Source organism: Dermacentor albipictus, chromosome 6, assembly GCF_038994185.2.
Source record: "Dermacentor albipictus isolate Rhodes 1998 colony chromosome 6, USDA_Dalb.pri_finalv2, whole genome shotgun sequence".
NCBI classification, from domain to species: Eukaryota; Metazoa; Arthropoda; class Arachnida; order Ixodida; family Ixodidae; genus Dermacentor; species Dermacentor albipictus.
This window is the reverse complement of record NC_091826.1, coordinates 67,996,419-68,015,062: the sequence shown is the minus strand read 5'-3', so window position 1 is coordinate 68,015,062 and position 18,644 is coordinate 67,996,419. Positions and strand designations below refer to the sequence as shown.

The following is an 18,644-nucleotide window of genomic DNA, read 5'->3' as shown; positions in this document are numbered from 1 at the left end:
GTTCATGCAGTGAATGGAAAGACAGGAAACATGCTATTTGATAACTTACTTGTTTTTTTTATACTCCCAATCAAAACGCGATCGAAGCGACGGAAGGGCGGGAAAAGCGGGCATGTTTTCATAAGCTTCGAGGAGGAGCAGCAGAAGCAAACAAGCAAGCAAGAAGCCGGAGCACGTTTTAAAAACAACGAAACATTTCAAATAGAAATTTGCACAATATCCACGACCATACGAACTTTCAGATCAGTGCAGAACTCACAAAAGTGCCAAAGAGAAACACAAGTTCAGCACTGGAGAAGTCACCCTTTGGATAAAAAAGAAAGGTCAGCAGAATTTATCGATTCATCCTGGTCTAAACATTGTACCACGACTGCAGCTGCACTCTTTCTGCTGATGCAAACGCCGCCAACATTGTGCAGAGCTCCAACAGTCCACTGCAAGCTACCCCAACTGCACGAATTTATGAAAGCACATCAACGACTAGGGTGGCGGCCGTTGCGACGACGCGTTCAAAAGATGTTTCAGTAGCGATGGCAAATTATCACACGAAGTTCGTAGTGTTACAGGCTGCATAAATTGCACTTACCACTCGCTAAGTCAATATGATGTCCCGCGCGCACTGAAAACGTGAACACATCTCCTTCAATGAGCGTGAGCACTTTCCTGTTAGAACGCTGGCGTGATAAAGAGCACCGGCAGTGCGGAGCGAACTTTTCGTGCTGCCGCTCGCAATTCAACGCTGTCGCGTCTTCGAAGCTTAGTTTACGCGACACCCAACGTAGGCACGCGGGGAGATAGCGTGCATGATGCCATCAGCCATCTCGGCTCACCCTTAGCCGTGGGATTCACTGCAGCTTACCTCCAACATACGGTGCGCGGACCGTGCATGTGCCAAGGAGCTTTTTTTTTAATATGACCTCTTTGGTACGCGCTCCGCTGAGCAGAAAGGCATGCGCCGCCACGGCGGAGATATAGAAGGAGAGACGCGCGGTCAGCATCACGTGATCTCCAAAATTGAGCACCCGGGAAGATGACGCGGATGGAGCCACCCCTCATCTCGGACTACCCTAGCCCGTTTGCCTTCGCACTCGCAGCATTCGGTGCAGGGGCCGCTCATTATTTATCCTCTTGGTCTTTGTATGGAACATTCCGGCGACGGCAACAGCGAAAACTTGTCTGTAATATTCATATAATTGCGGTGGGAATAAAACGACGATGACGCCGAGGATGAAGCTTGTTGGCGACGAAGACCCGACGATGATGTAATTATGACAGCAATGACGTGACGACGATCACAACAGTACCAGGGCTACAACGACGACTGTCATAGTAAAATGTTGCATGTGGTATCCCAACCTCATAGGACGAACGCAGTGACGCCATCAAGACCGCCATATTGTTTTAGCGAAAATATACGGATTATCTCGATTCGCTTTTTTTTCCAGCAGGGCCATTAAAATATGTGAATAAGACATCAATATGGCTAATGTGACATCACGTGTTGCAATGTTGGCTTGTCGGCATGGCATCCTAAGGGGTTTCAGTACTGAAAGGAGCAAAGGCTCCATGCACTTTCTCCTAAGGAGTGCCTTACGAGTGAACTCATAAGCTCTTCTACTAGGCCAAACAGGGCACACGATCTCTACACATGGGTATACGCCATTCATGACGAGAAAAAAGTATCGATGTCATTCCATACATTCGCCGCCGCTTGCACGACCCCAGTAACCCCGCGCGCAATCTTAACATTGATGTCGTTTTTTCTGCATCTAACAAGCCTAAAGACGAGACCGGTTTCGTCGTCACATCGAAATAGGTTCTCCGACGGCAAAAGTCCCATGACTTATGTCATTCCTGTAACTCGTTGCAAATGTTAGAAATAGGTTCTCTGACGGCAAAAGTCCCATGACTTATGTCATTACTCTAACTCGTTGCAAATGTTACATCGGTTAGCGCCATACTTAGTGTATTTGTGTCTCCTTGCTGTCCATGTTAGACCAAAAACTTACCGAAATTCTGGGGTTTTACGGCCCAAAAACCGCGATTAGATTATCTGAATAGATCCGTGTTGCTGTTTGCGCTATTAGAATACCCTACGGTATTAAACCCCAACTTCAACGATGCTTCAATTTGGCTAAATGGTTTATAAGTGAGTACATACCTTTGAAGGAATATTGACAGAGGCTCAAGGCTCGGAATTGTATGCTTTTCTTATTACCAGTCTTTAAACAGCACCTAAGCAGACGGCGCATGCAGCTGGCGGCTGCGGCTGTGACTCAAGTTCGAGTACGCCACCTCCGAGAATTTTCTATGCACTACGGGCGCCGCCCAACCTCGGAGGTCATTGCCCTAGGAACCGAGCGTTGTAGTTCATACATCACTTCCGGCAAGTGGTAAGGCGGCGTATTTTTCTTTTTTTTACAATTTTGGTATCAAAAAGCGGCTACTTTCGCAATCTTATCGTTAGGATGCCACTCGTATTTCAGAAGTACAATATTTTTCACACATGCTTTTCTATGCCTACACTGCCTTATGGCACGTTCGACTGGTCGCTTTCGAGTGCTCCAGAGTGCGCTCGCGGTGCGGTTTACATTCGGCTGGTCACAACCGAGCACTCGGAACATATTCGTCTAGACCATTCAGAGTGTTGTGCTCCAGCGCAGAGGGCTCAGAGGCGCTTCCACCCTCAACCTGGGAGCACCGCAGGGAGCTCGACCGTCATGTTACAGAAACTTGACGCCGTGACGTCTCCGATTTTTCTGGGAGCGGCTAGCACGGTCGACTGGGGCAGGATTACTTTGTTTACAATCTTGAGCGGGTTCCGCATCGCTACATACCGAGTTCGAGCGCGGTCAAACCAGTAAAATGTACCGCTAAAAAAAAAGAAAAAGTTTTTTATGCAGTCCAAAATTCCTTTGCAGCTTGGCCTTTAAGTGAAAAAATGTGCGGATGACAGTACAACGATGACCACCATAGCGTTACGGAATACACGGACAAGAACAAAACCACTTTCGGTCTAATCTCTGCTGTCTCACTTATAAGAAAAATACTCCTTTGGACACGGTCTTTCAGTCGGAGATTGTGAGGGAAGAACTTGTACCTATAAAGTTTGGTACTCGCAGAAATGTGATCGGTGCTCAGCCTGTGTTTGCGAACGATGCTGAGTGTGGAATCTTTTCGATGTTATCTTCGAGAAGTAGTGAAAAGAAAAAAATAATTGAATAGTGCTAGTATAGTCAAATACACATCACTGATTAAGTAATTATGACAAGCCGTGCACGGAGAGACGGGAAGCCATAAAGGGCGGGAAAATGAAGCGAGAGTAGTGATGCCACCTTGAATTGCCTACGTCAGCTACCTACCTGCGACGTAATGATTTTGGGTGCATGGTCTGCTAAGTGTTCATCAATGAAAAAGCTTAAGGTCCGTATGAAACTAAGCGAAGGCTCTGTGCAGTGATGTTTGTCAACCTTTTCTGCACAAAATTTGCCAAATTGTGCGAAATATTATGTGAGATCCATGACATCGCACTAGTGTCATCAGCATCAGGTTTGGGGCACGATAGTTAAAAATGGAAAGTTCTGCCTTCATTTTCAGTGGTTATATGTAATCATCTAGGCGCCTAGCAAATGCAGGCGGACGTCTGACCACGTACCATACGAGGCTTAAGAGGTTTAATATATCTCGCCCGATGTCCCTATCGTGTCGAATGCGCAATCACCCACAAGCCCAAAGGGGCCCTTCTGCCATTGCTGCGGTGCATGATATTGCAGTGCTCGTTCACTACGACTAGACTGCGAGCGTCAGGAGAGCCTGGCGCTTCTTCGGCGTCGTAGAAGAAAGTAAACAGTGTCCTTCTGATGGGGGCAAAGTAAATACAGGTACCTTGCTCTAAAGATTTCCACAGTGGCAGCTGTGTAGGAACACACAGAGTTGGAAGGAAAACCGGTCTGGAGACATAAGCTGGAAGAAAAGTTAGAGTGGCGCGGTGCACATTCCGTGAGACATCTGCGATCGCTTTATCTCGAGGCAAGAGTGTCCAAAATCTCAACATGCTCTTGCGCAGGTGCTCCACATGTTTGGGCATGCTTTCGATCGCTATCAGAATCGCAAGCGCACCAGAGGTACCATTCTGAAAAACCCAATGCTCAACACTCAGACGTGCTGCGAAACGTGAGTCCTGTTGTCGGTACACAACATGACCCGGTGTCGCCGATACCGCCTGGTATCGTTGCTTAGTGATCCTGCTTATTCACCATATGCGAATACAGAGCCCACGACCAAGTTCTACACATTTTCACTAGAAAACGTCTCGTTCCACGTAAACTTGGGGTATTTGAACATGCCGTACCCACGCATGACCACAAAAGAACGACGACAATAGTATGACGACAAAGACGACAGAATGTTGGAGAGGGTATGACCACAACGGTATGGCCACAACGGTATAGCCACAACGATATGACCACGACGGCATGATGAGGGTGGTTTCGCGACAACGGAATCACAACGCTGCAATAGCGACGACGGCGTTATGAGAACGAAAACGTGAAGCTGGAATACCGACGATTAAATGACGACGCTGCAACGACCGGAAATGCGTGAAGACGACCGTACGTCGACGACGCAGTGGAAACGACGTCAGGATGACGACCGAATGACGACCGTGTGGTGACTAGGGAATGTCAACGAGCTGCGTGAATACGTCATCATGACGACGACGGCGTTATGATAACGAAATGACAGTGCAGCGACGACAACAGCGACGACGGCCTGTAAAGAAAGGAATGATCTTAATGAAGCGAATGCGATTACAAGACGAAGAATGCGGCATCACGGTTACGGCATGTTTGTATTGGAGCTCGCATCCGCGGTTTCCACGCACCACGTGCCGCTCCAGGCATCCTTGTTTTTCAGTATATCCAGTGCTCGCTTGTGCTATGTCCAATACCAGCCGATCGTGCAAGACAGCAGCCGGCAGCCAGCACCCGAAAGAAGGGGGGGGGGGGCAACGAAAGCTTAGCTTAAATATAATAAAGTTGGCTTGCGTAGACATATAGGCCGATGCTTAAGCTCTTAAATGCTGTGTGCACTGAATACATGACTATCTACAACCTTATTACGACACAAAAGGCAGGACCAAATAAGATAACGGGCTTGCGAACAGCGCAAGAATTGAGCCTCTGTGTTTGTACTATAGACGTTCGCTTACATTGGCGCTTCCGTCGTCCTCATCGCCACCCTCGAACGCCGCCCGCAGGTTGTCACGAACCGCGCGCCGCCAGACGCCAGCGTAGGCGGAAGGAATGTCGCGGAACCGCAAGCGCGCGCCCCTTCCGGCGGAAGTGGCGGCGGAGACGGCCATCTTGGCGGTCACCTGTGCATCCATGGCGACCAGCGCGGCCGTCAGGCTCGAATCCCGGTTGCAGTCGCACGTCATCACGCTCACGAACTGGCGCACGCAGCGAGCCGTCGACTCGGCCGTCAGGTAGCGCTCCCGGTGCCTCTTCCAACGCAGCAGGGACGCACTGTGGCCCACGCTCACCACGCTCCGGCCCTGAGAACTGATGCCGCAATGGAGGTGCAAAGCGCGTGTTTACACGGGACCTTCGTCGATCACAACGCGTCTAGATGCTGTGCTGCTGGGCCGTTCAAGCGAAAATTCTCGTTGTTTACTCGTATTTCACGCAAGCTTTCGGAAATCGTTAAACAGTTGTTCAATAACTATAAGACAGTTCCGAGCCGGCGCATCTTGAATGACCTGCGTGCCATTCTTCAGGTCTAGTTCGTGGTCTCACGTCGTGGCAAAGTGTTTTGCAATGGGGGGAAGACAGGTACGGAAAAGTTATCCCGCTGCAGAAACTGAGTCTGCTGTCTTGAAATGTCCTATAAAGTGTTAGTATTGTCGCAGCTGCCGTAGATAAAATATTTAAAGAGTAATTTTGCATTTAACAAACCTAAATAAAAGGATAACGCGAAAAGCTTTATTGAGGTTGCTCGAAGCAACATGCCGATAAATCAGTCTATTACATTGACAGTTTCGCTCTATTGTAAGACTTGCTTCACGTTAGTCAAGACTGTGTTCATGACAACTAATAAAACTTCGAATTTCTGGAGGTGCTGTAGACACACGTTTCTGTTGCCACGCGCGCTCAGCAGTGGCCTTTTTTGCGGGCTGCTATACTTTGAAGTCTTGGGGACAATTCAAGGTGTCAGGTAGGGAATCGCAAAATATAGTTTTGTCTGCACCCCTGCCCCTTCCTTCTCAAGGATCAAGGCGGGTAGCGGGGGAGGGGAGGGGGGACGTTTTTTCCTTACTGCTTACCACCACCGTGCTGCATAACAAATTATCACTCAGGACTCACGGGATCACATGGTATCGTTCGTGTCGTCCTGCTATAGATTTGCTCTCTTAAAATAACGAGGCCCAGCTGCAATCCATAAGTGATTCAGATATTTCGTTTACTGAGGTTTATACGGTGGAATAAGGAGCTGCTGCTTGCTTATTAAGCACGGTTACTAGGAGAGCAATGAAAGCAAGTATACTTAGTGATTCTCTTTTGTCCAAACTTCGTCACCTGCTTACAGCATTTTATGCAGGAGGCAAATACTTATAGTGTCTCCGTATACTACAACAGGCTGTCGGTTCCTTTAGTGCAGGACCTGCTAGGAATATTGCAAAGATTTCCTTCCGATTCCATTCCGTTTCGAACTTCGTCGCTGGTTCGAGCGGCAATCATTCTGCGTTTTTTTCAGCGGGATCAGCTGGCCTTCAATGATCGGCGATAGGAAACGTAGAGAATCGCGGGGAAAGGAATCCTTACATCATACCGGTTTTTAGTACACGTCATTCTCCCTCTCTTTCTCTCTGTCGCTGGCGTGACGTACTTGGAATCGGGAGCGAGGACAACCTCGAACAGCACGTCCAGGTCGTAGTCCATCGCCAGCGAGACGAGGGTGGCGAGCGCCTCGGCCGAAGCGTTCTTGCTTCCGGAAGTGGCGAGGAAGTGACCCGGCTTGTCTTCCCCCATGAACAGCAGGCTGTCGATGAGCCAGGGCGCGTCGATGCTCCGGCGCAGCACCTCGGCGCAGGCCACGTAGCTCAGGACGGCCTTGTCGGACGTGCTCAGCGGCTTGCTCGGCTCCAGCAGGTGCTCGAAACGCTCGCGCACCCTGTCGTTCGCCTTCATGTACACCTTCGCCTGAGCCACGCAGAGAAGTGGGAGAGGATCGCTTTCCTCGTGCTATATGTGGCCCAATATCCGAACTGTGATAGCGGTCTCTTTGTGAACAATCTTTTTGTGAACACCATCACACAATCCTACTGGGGTATACGTGTCTGCCACCGCACAAGTCGGGAGGTGAATCGGCACGATGTAATAAAACGTCAAGATTTTCGCCGAGGCAGCGATGCAGTAAGTTGGACCTTGCCAACGCTCTGGGATTCAAATCTGATAGGAGCGTGAAGTGGTCAGCGGTCGAGATAAGCAATATACGTACGTTTAGAGTATTGCCGGAACGAAAAAAGAAAGAAGGAAACAGGGAAGCGATGGAGCGGGGTTCATAGATATCTTTAAAACGGAGAGTATTTAAACGTAGACTATATATATATATATATATATATATATATATATATATATATATATATATATATATATATATATATATATATATATGTATGTGATATCTCCAAGTGGGTTCGCCTCCCACCAAAGGTCGTGGGTTATAGGGCCATAATTACAGCTATCCTAATAAACTGTGCCGTAAATCACTTCACCTTAATTGATACCAAAGTAGTTTGTTCGACTCTCAACCTTCACGACGTCTACTGGATCCCAACTTGGAGAGGCCGGTTCGCCCATATCGCCATCTTCGGCCGTGTGTTCCAGTGCCTTAATTAACTTCGTCTTAATTAACATCAAAGGTCGTGGGCTTGACTCCCACCAAAGGTTGTGGGTTCGATTCTCGACCGACACGATGTCAGTTGGAATCCAACTTGGAGATATGGCCGGTTCGTCCATATCTTCAAGCGGGTTCGACTACCACCAAACGTCGTTGATTCCACCGCCTTGATTAACTCTATCCTTATTAGCTGTGCCTTAGTCAGCATCAAAGGCAGTGGCTCTGACTCTCGACCTACACGATGTCAATTGGAATCCAACTTAGAGATCTGGCCGTTTCGTCCATATCTCCAAGCGGGTACGACTACCCGCAAATGTCATTGGTTCGAGTGCCTTTAGAGAAAGAAGTTTAATGACACGAAGTGCCGAGAGGTCGGCCTGAGGTATATCCCTCTAGCCAGCTACTCGGCATTGGGGGAAGGGGAAGAGGGAAAGAAAGAGGGAAGAAAGAGGTGCATGATGGGTGACGATGACGATAGAAGGAAGATGTAGAACATATGGCAAGCAGTTTGGCAATCGCCAAGCAGTTTGGTTCGAGTGCCTTGATTAACTGTATCTTTATTAGCTGTGCCTTAGTCAGCATCAAAGGCAGTGGCTCTGACTCTCGACCTACACGATGTCAATTGGAATCCAACTTAGAGATCTGGCCGGTTCGTCCATATCTCCAAGCGGGTACGACTACCCGCAAATGTCATTGGTTCGAGTGCCTTGATTAACTGTATCTTTATTAGCTGTGCCTTAGTCAGCATCAAAGGCAGTGGCTCTGACTCTCGACCTACACGATGTCAATTGGAATCCAACTTAGAGATCTGGCCGGTTCGTCCATATCTCCAAGCGGGTACGACTACCCGCAAATGTCATTGGTTCGAGTGCCTTGATTAACTGTATCTTTATTAGCTGTGCCTTAGTCAGCATCAAAGGCAGTGGCTCTGACTCTCGACCTACACGATGTCAATTGGAATGCAACTTAGAGATCTGGCCGGTTCGTCCATATCTCCAAGCGGGTACGACTACCCGCAAATGTCATTGGTTCGAGTGCCTTGATTAACTGTATCTTTATTAGCTGTGCCTTAGTCAGCATCAAAGGCAGTGGCTCTGACTCTCGACCTACACGATGTCAATTGGAATGCAACTTAGAGATCTGGCCGGTTCGTCCATATCTCCAAGCGGGTACGACTACCCGCAAATGTCATTGGTTCGAGTGCCTTGATTAACTGTATCTTTATTAGCTGTGCCTTAGTCAGCATCAAAGGCAGTGGCTCTGACTCTCGACCTACACGATGTCAATTGGAATCTAATTTAGATATGGCCAGTTCGCCCATATCTCCAAGGGGGTTCGACTCCCACTAAGGGTGAATGGTTCAACACCCACCAAAGGTCGCGTGTTCGAGAGCCAAAAGAACTCTACATTAATGAACAGTGCCTTTAATAACTTTGCCCTAATGTACCCCAAAGGTCGTAGGTTCAATCATCAATGGCGGCACCATCAATTTTGGTGACATTGAATGTTGGTCCTATCAACAGTAGAGGGTTCGACTCCCGCCAAATTTTGTGGGTTCGATTGCCCTAATTAACACCAAAGATCATGGGTTCGACTCCAACCAAAGGTCATGGGTTTGAATCCCACTAATGGTCGTGTGTGGCGCCATCAATTTTGGTGCCATAAGGCCGGACGGTCAGTTTTTCGATAACGCCGGACAACGGATTTTTGAACCCGTGAGCCACTTAAGGCTTTCGCCTTATAAACACCACCGCCATTAACGCTTGGAGGAAGTGACGCATGACCTGGAACGTGCGGCTCCTCAGCATGCCCTCCGAGATTAAGCGGCGCCCACAGATGGCCGCGCTGCGTTGACAAATCTTGGAGGCTGGTACTTAAGTCTTAGCCGCTAACCACGAGGTGCACGTGTCATCTGCTTGGGCACTGTTGAGAGGCTCTTAATGAAAAATTGTGCAATTACTAACCGTTGCCAAGATTAATTCAGTGTTACGTACTACTCGGTTATAACCAATTCAGCCAAGTGAAATTTCATTGCAGTTGGCCTTTAACGTCGAAGGTGTTGACCACGGGTTCAAAACAAGCACCCTTTGTACAGACATATATGTCTCGCAAGGTTCGGTCTGCACGCTTGACCAATCTGCGGCCGTTCTCCGGTGCTCCCTCGCGGTCTCACCTCCAGGTAGCGGAACTGGTCCTGGTACCGCGGGTGGCCCTCGGCCCAGTGTCCGCACACGTACTGGTAGAAGTCGTCGCACGGTTCGGCGCTCAGGTCCATGGAGGAGTGCAGCTCGGCTTGCACGTTGAAGCAGTCCAGGCTGGCGCAGCTCATCTGCAGGGGCAACCGCCGGGGCTTGGGGTTCCAGTAGGCGTACGCGGCCACGGCCACCAGCGTCAGCAGCTGGAAGGCGGCGAACACTTGTGGTCGTGCCGACAGCAGAACGTTGCGCGTCGGGGGCGGGAACTCGTTGTTCCAGGGCTGCTGCTGATCGCCCTCGTCCTGCGAGAGTCGCTCGCGCAGTTGGTACCGAGCGTGAATACTACAAGTTGAAGATCATTTCGGACAACCAGACAAAAGGAAATAAGCGGAGGTGCGTAGACGACCGACGAAAAGCGAAGAAGAAAGAAAAGAAAAAAAAAAGGCAATTCGCATGCATATGTGCCGAATCGGTGATACGCGAAGCACTGTTTGATGTTTACTAAAATGCCATCACATCACTTCTCCTTCTTCGCTTGCATTTAGCTCGATTCTCTCTCTCTCTCGAATATGTTCACCGAACCTTCTGCACACTCAGCATTTTATTTCCTTTCCTTTTGCCCGACTTCTTCTTCGCTTTTCTGTTGTAGACTTCAATTTTCTGTTGCCGCCTTTACTACGTGCCTGTATTACTGCCTGTCTGTTTGGGACCCAACGCAACACCGCATACTTAGTGTCTGAAGCTCTTTATTCTGGCACATATCCACAGCGGCCCAAGTTGTCGGCAAGGCAGCAACAGAAACCAGTTAGAGGACTGGAAAAGTGGGGTGAAGAGGCAAAGAAAGTTTCGCTTCAAACACCTGGTGAGTGCCTGCCCCTCTTAAAACGTATGCGGTTAAAACGTGCGTGGTTAAAGAGCCCCAGTGGCCGAAATTAATCCTGAGCACTGATTAATACAGTGTCCCTCATAACTCGCTGCTCAGTTTCGGGCCATTACTTCTACACTGCTTTTTTAAGGAGGTAGTTTAGGTTTCGTTGTTTCATTTGTAAAACTCCCCTAGATGCAATTCACGACTAAACGCGAGGGAGGTATTAGTGAGCTGAAAGAAGGGAGAGGTTGGCCGGAAAAGCCTGGTCTATGTCTGGTCTGCTCACTGGGGTAAAGGCTGAGGCAAAGGAAGTGGAGATGCAGATGGTAGGTAATGACGCAAACAGAACAGCGAACACGCTCACTCAATTACATTCCGCGCGGTCACATACCTTCTCGTCACGCGTGTGCTAATCAAGGGGTCAGTAAAAGCTTCAAGTGCCAATAAACGGATTGTTCGCTACGCTTAACGACTGTGTATCTTCCCTGTACTATAGGTATGCTCCGGCGTGACCTCTTTCTTAGCTGATCGATGGGCCTCTCCGACGGCCCCTTTGACAACGCGAGAGCGTTGGCAGTATGCCCACCGGTGCTTTGATTCCCACAGTTGTGATTTCAGTCGGACAGCTTAGCTCTTACGCCGTGTTCGGTGACGTCCGCTCCAAAGCCGTCGTTAGCCCTGTCCTCCTCTTCCTCGGCCATCGCGCTCGCTGGGGTTGCTTGAGCCGGTGAAATGTAGGGGTCAGCGACTGCGTGTGACCACAATAAGCGATCAGGACAACTTCGCCAGGCATGCTCGTGCTGTTAAATTGCAAAGCGTGACAGACTGCTTCTCGTTGTTGCGAGCACTTGACAATGCAAATGTGAAGTGTTTGCAATCCCTTGAATAAATCATTACGAACCAGAATAACGTCAGAAAAGAAAAGACACACTACAGGCATTGCACATTCACTCGTTCGCCGAGTAAGAGCCCTGCTTTCACGTTGGACTTGTTTGCGTCCGAGAAGGAAAAGAAAGGCTGGCTTTGATGCGACGTAATGCACGTTCATAGTAGCTATATCATACTTTTAACGCCAATGTGTTCAAAGATTTCGGTATATTGCAAAAGATGTTCTTACATGAGGATGTGCGTTGCAAAGAATGCCTCGTGGAGCGGTTACTTCTTCTTCTTGATGATGTTGATGAGTCTTAAACATGGCACATACCCACAATGGGAGGTCATGATGATGGTGCTTCGCTGCGGCACGCACAGAAAACGGGCGTACGCCAAGAATGGGCCGGCGGTAGGGACACGCAAGACGCATAATTACTCCGAGGAGAAAGAGAAAATATGCAAAATGAGAAACAGCGAAAAGCAAACAACTATCATCTTAGTAAATTTCCGTCTCGCTTGGTTATTTCCACGGACGAAACACAAAATTCAGAGCAGGCCGAAGTTGGCGTCTTTTCAAATCAGCTTACCTGGTATTTTGCTCTCCGTATCGCTGATTACACCCCAATATTTCCTGCGGAATTTCTGGTAAATATTTTCGTCATCAGAAAATTGCGCCCACAGAAACCTAAATTATTAATTGCTGCAGGAGCGCTTTCGCTTTGTACACGTTTTACTTATAATAATCGATCATACCTGCTGAGTATATTTTCGACTATTGGCCCGGACAGTTTGCCTGGGTCTCCGGACATAGTGGAATATTTCCTGAATGAATCAGCTGACTCGCATAGTAGTCACTAAATGGTCCGGCCTTAAATATCCTTCCTGATTTAGCTTTTATAACAGGAGCCCGATTTAAACACGTTTTGTTTCTATATCGCAGTGAATTAACCCTACTTACTGCAGATGATTGTCGTCATCTAAATTTCCGGTGGAATACGAGTAAATGCCTTTCACGACAATGCCAGGTGACGTTTTCGCTTTCGTTGCAGAGTTCCCCGCCTAAATTTTAATCTTCATAGATCTGGTTTATCCTTAACGAACCTCTGCTCTTTTTGTAATGAAATAGAAACAATGGACAATTTTTTTTCTTGCCAGCGCTTCCCTTCCATCAGCCGCATGTCCCTGTTGTTTCCAACTAGAAATCTGGGTTTACTGCGCCAATAGTTTAGTCTTTTGGTTCCTGTAAGTTAGGCACAAGATTATTGCTTTGCACAAGTTCATTGAAGCATCTGGATAGTTACACTTTTGGAGAATTTGGAGAGTACATTAAGTTTAATGAAGTGATCAGTGAACAGATGACGAGACAAAATAGAAAGAAACTAAGGAGCACAGAAATCTACACTGTAATCGTTTTGTTTCACTTACAAAAACATACACCGCGGGGTAAGCGTTCATGTGGCTAAAGCTCAACGTTGAGGCCGCAGAGAATGTATGGCAGGAGTACCTAAGCCTAGACCACTCTGACAAAGTGGAGTTGCCAGTAGCGTTTTTCACTTATTGGTAGACGTCTATCCATTACAGTTCGATACGTGTGTGGCGTAGGATGGACGCAGATTTAATTGTGGAATGCCACGATATAACCTGGGTGATGGGCCAAAGATCAGGCGAAACTCTTATGACGACGACGACGATGATGATTTTTCACCGTGACATGTACCCGGTACGAAGCGTAGGCTAAGAGTAAGACGGGATTCATAGTGTCCTCAAAACTATGGGTCCGAAATCTCAGAAAACCACCACGAACGGCAGGAATTCCTATGCGACTTTATGCTCGCATCGCTACTACTACACGCGTTTGTACGCGTGTTCAACGTTTATATCTACGGACCTGTGATCGTTAAAACAGCGTATGCGGATTGACTCCGAAGCGCGCGTTAGAAGATTGCAAGAGAACACTGTTTGAGCTGTTCAGGACCGATACTGCACAATAAACGCATTGCCTTTAACCGTTCCAGGTCTTTGCTACGCAACGCATTCGATCGTCGGGTGGGCACAGCGTGTGCCTTAGAAAGTGGCACGGCGTTGCCTTTGAGAAGACATCACATCCGCATACTTCAAACCTGGCCTTATAAGCGCACAAGAGCTTCCAACCAGAAGAGTAACCGAGGGATCTGAGTTTGGTTAATCGTAAGCGACAGATATTGAAGCCGAGGACAGCATACGGGATGTTATCTGAAGTTTTAATTTAGGTCTGGGGCAGAGCCTTCCTCGGGGATAGCCACACACGCTGTACGACCTCTGCATTACGCGTGCATTGCACTACGGCGGCGGCTATGTCCACGTTCACTTTCTGGGGTATTTATGTATGTGTAACCCTCCGCTGGGTTGCAACAAGTGTGTTTCATCTGGCTACATTTCTTTTTACTTTATTGAAGAAGCCTGAAACAATGCGCGATAAGAATCTACACACCTACCTACCGCAATGTGCCTGGTACGAGGCAAAGGATGTTTCGGATTACGAACAGCTTCTTACGTCTTTTTTTTCTTTTTTTTTTGCTGCACGTGTTTCCGTGGGTGACGCAACTGCCTACATACGCTCCTCTGAAAAAGCCGTGTAAGTCACCCCTGCTGTACCATAATAAATTATGTAACCGTAGTCTGTGGGCTAGTCTGTCCATATCCCGCCACATCTAAGCTTTTTTCTTTCTTATATCATTTGCCCCTTGGACACAGCCGCAGTAGATAATAAGCATACGTTGTAGAATGCTTAGGGCACCCGAATTCGCACGCCCGCGGCACCAATTTACCAGGTGTCACGAGGATGCTCAAGCGCATGTCGAAGAAAAGGGACCGCTTGCTTTTCACTCCCTAGTTGTTTTCTTTAAGGAGGCCAATTTTGCCGTATGCTGATTCTGTTCAACTTCTCTCTTCTATGTCTGTGTGTCACTGTATTTCAGCTGCAGACCTGAACGTCTTGACAAATTTGATGAGAGACCACGGTATCAGCACTCAGCCGAAACTCGATACAGCGAGCTCTTACTATGTCATCAGTCTAGCATAAACATCGCAACCACAGCACGGCTCTGCGAATGAAATATTTTATGGTCCCCTCCCCCCCCCCCCCGATTCCCGCCACCAACTCGCCCAGGAAGTCACTGGCTTTCAACGTGTTGGACTAGTCGTTGAATCACGTTCCTTTCTTTTATTTGTTGCAGCTCTTGTATTGTCCCGTCCTCTCCGAGAATAGTTTTTCGATAGTGGCGTGTATGTTGAACCTCCTGAATGGATTAACGTATTTTATACGATGATTGTATACTGAATCAAAATGCATTATTCTGTGCCAGCTCCAAAGAGGCCGACACAATTTTTTTAAGCACACATGCATACAAATATCTCTTTCGTGACCTATTACAGCAAAGCTGTCCATCGATAGGATCTGGAAAAAAAAAGGCCTCCGGGATGTTGACAAAACAAATCATGTGGGACGATCCTGGTGATAGTGCAGAAATGGTTCAAGCTCAATAACACAAACCCCGGTACACTCGGGGACCTGTCGCACGCCCTTGAGCTACCCTCGTGTGAAGGGTCACGAACAGACATCGTGGCCCCAAGGAGAACAACATACTTCGGCTCATCAACGCCTCTGTGCTGTGTCACTTCAACTACAGGGTGGCCATGTACAACTGGCTCAGAGCCGAGCGGAGCAAGCCCAATTCCCTAATTAGAAAATTCGGCAAGAGATCCCTCGGGCTGCCCGTCAGAACGCATACCGAGGGCCTCCTACTGCTCGGCATACACAACACCATGGAGTACATAGCCGAGGCTATGGAACAGGCCCAGCTAACTCGGCTGACCGTCACGCCGGCCGGCAGGCTGATACTCGAGGAGATCAGACTCGCCCCCACCAAGAAATTGGTTGACAACGCCCAAATCCCCAGAGAAGTAGGGGAGAAGCTCGCCGTCACCCCATTGCCCCGCAGCGTTCATCCCGTGCGCAACGCAGGTCGTCCAAGGCAAGAGCGTCGAATATACTGAAGCAAATACACGAGGACAAGATCGAAGGAAGCTTCGTGGACGCCGCCGCGTACCGAGACGGCAAGGCTTTTGCGGTTTCTGTCGTGGACTCGCTGGGCAAAGTCATCAACTGTGCCTCGGCCGGACGACGGACTCCGAGGTGACCGAGCAAGTGGCCATTGCACTCGCCATGCAAGGCGGTTGGAGAGGCAGGGTGTATGAAGATTCGAAAGCGGCCATCAGGGCATTCCAGAAAGGCCTGGTAGCCCGGCAGGTAGTTCAAATTCGAAAAGGCGCCAAACACGGCGACAGCTCCACACACTCCATCCGTTGGTTCGCTGCCCACGTTGGAATGATTGAGTGGGTTGCTCTGAACCTCAACGAGTCTGCCCACGAGGCTGCGCGTGCCTTTGCCGACCGCGCTGCTCTCGGATCGGGCAAATCTCTACCCGGAAACAGAGTCGCTCCTATCACGCACAACGAAATTACTACATTGTTTCACTTAGAGAGAAGCGTTTTCTAGCCGCCTCATTCCAATTCAAGCAGGCCGCAGGCGGTCAAGCTAAGGCTTCTGCAAACTAACTCCTACCCAAATCCGGCGACCCTTGACAGCATATATCCTGACATTTACCCGAAATGTTCTTGCGTGGCCTGGTGGTGAGGCTGATACTTTGTCTCACATGCTTTGGGAGTGCGGGTCGTTGGGCCTGAAGTTCAGCAAGAAAGAGAGGAGTGCCCTCCTGGCAATTACCGTCTTTGAAGACCAAATCCTGGCCGTCCAGCGCACCCGCGATCGGGCCGGCAGGCTAGACCTGTCGGTTCCGTCGTGGGATTAGCCCGGTGCGTGTTTTATCGCGTTTTGCTGGACCCAACAAAAGTTCACTCACTCACTCACTCACTCACTCACTCACTCACTCACTCACTCACTCACTCACTCACTCACTCACTCACTCACTCACTCACTCACTCACTCACTCACTCACTCACTCACTCACTCACTCACTCACTCACTCACTCACTCACTCACTCACTCACTCACTCACTCACATGGGACCCAAAGAGGTCCCAGGCACAAGGGTAAGAAAAGATGCTTTTGAAAAACATGCTTTGTACAACTTTTCCAAAAACAAATGTTCAAAAATGCACGGCGCAAACCGCGCAAACACGCAAGTGCCACTACTGGCGCGTTCGTCGTCGTCTTCTTCCACAGCTGGCTCCGTTGCGCAAAAAACAATCATCGTCAGCAATGCCACCAGCGTCGTCCTCTTCCACAGCTAGCTCCATTGCCAATCATCATTCCAGCGTAGAATTTCACTTATCTTTTGTCGCCGTCAGCTTCCCGACCTTCAAACTTCTAGACCTTCAAACCAAATTCTCGTGACATCCTCCTACAGCAAAGGCAGGAGCGGAGACCTTTTGGACATCCTCACTCCGATTTAAACAGTCAACAGGAGAGCGACTGGCGTCGTATTCAGACGAATACATACCCAAACCTGCACCACCTACACAGAATACACTACATCAGTGAACCTACACCGTCAGCGAACCTACACGAGGTTCGCTGACGAGTGCCCGTGGTGCACAGACACACCCACACTAAAACACATCACATGGGAGTGCCCCAGGAGGCCCCCGCACATAGACAGCCCCATATTACACCAACATTCACTAATGAGGAATAGGCAGTGGGAGGCATGGCTTGCGGAGGAGGGTCGGGAGAGCCAATTGGCTCTTCCGGACCAAGCCCAGCGAGCCGCTCGTGCCAGTGGGGCCCTGGAATAGGGGCTCCAACCATCGTGCCTTATTTCATTTATATTGAATAAAGTTTCTCTCTCTCTCACTCTTTGTCGCCGTAATGGCGAGGCCGCGTTTACGGTGGTATGATCCATTTATTGTCTTACGTGACGGACACATTTAATAACAGAGGTGATACCTGAATGTATCTGCGTGCCCCTGTCGCCACGATCACCACAGATTAGGACAACAAATGTGTTCGCACCTTTGCTAACTAATCTGGGTCACTTCTGTGTTGTGTGCCTAACAGCTTCGCTGGGCATCCAGCTTCGCAGAGTGAAATGGCTCATGAATTTTGCTAAGAGGCAGTTGGCGCTTGCGCCACCTTGCATAGCTGGAGTCCGTGAGCACGCGCCAGCTTCCAATCGGCCACAGACTTGTCACTATAGTTGCGGACAACTTTTCTTGGCTATGAATCGAAGGCTGCGAAAACTAAGCGCGCCTCTTTCACCGCTGCTGGAAGTAGTCCCGCAGTTGTGCTCACATTTTCTTACGAGGAAAATAGGAAACAATACCTTTTTGTTTTTTACAGCACCTAATTTGAAACAATACGTAACATTCACCACTCAAATGCTGGTATTTTATTGCGCTTTTACTTTGCGCTGTCGAGTTTTCGCACACCCGAGACCGTCGCACGTTTTGCATATTCGTCAAACGTGGAATGACGCCCGTGTCTTCTGCTGAACGTTCGTCGCTTGCTTTCCCGCCAATCAACTCCCCTCAGAGGCTGTTGACTAACTTTAGCAACTAAAAACTGTTGACGCACACACACATAAAAAAGTCTTTCCATCGTCTGCGCGGAAACCAAGCGAGCCTCTCTGGAAATCGCAGTCATCGGCACGTACAAACGAGCAAGCGAGCTGACTGCTGCGCCAGCTCTACCGACGGCAGGGTCGGTGGCACATCGCCATACGGCTGCTTCGGAGCTCCGACGCAGGCTGCGATGCTGGCTGTTCAGAACTTGGTACACGTCGTATGTGAATGAACATCGATTCACG

The 18,644-nt window shown here is 48.9% G+C and overlaps 1 protein-coding gene across 1 annotated transcript in view; it reads right to left on the bottom strand.

The window, feature by feature from the left end:
* The window catches only part of LOC139061154 (endothelin-converting enzyme 1-like), a 122,050-nt gene extending 109,926 nt beyond the window's left edge, over positions 1-12,124 (bottom strand). The window contains exons 1-5 of the mRNA XM_070540780.1: positions 12,083-12,124; positions 11,604-11,713; positions 10,076-10,399; positions 6,889-7,202; positions 5,213-5,564 (exon numbers count right to left, since the gene is read on the bottom strand). Coding sequence (XP_070396881.1) covers positions 5,213-5,564; positions 6,889-7,202; positions 10,076-10,399; positions 11,604-11,666 — 1,053 coding nt within the window. The 5' untranslated portion in view covers positions 11,667-11,713; positions 12,083-12,124. The remainder of the gene's footprint in view (positions 1-5,212; positions 5,565-6,888; positions 7,203-10,075; positions 10,400-11,603; positions 11,714-12,082) is intronic.
* Between the last annotated feature and the right edge of the window lie 6,520 nt (positions 12,125-18,644).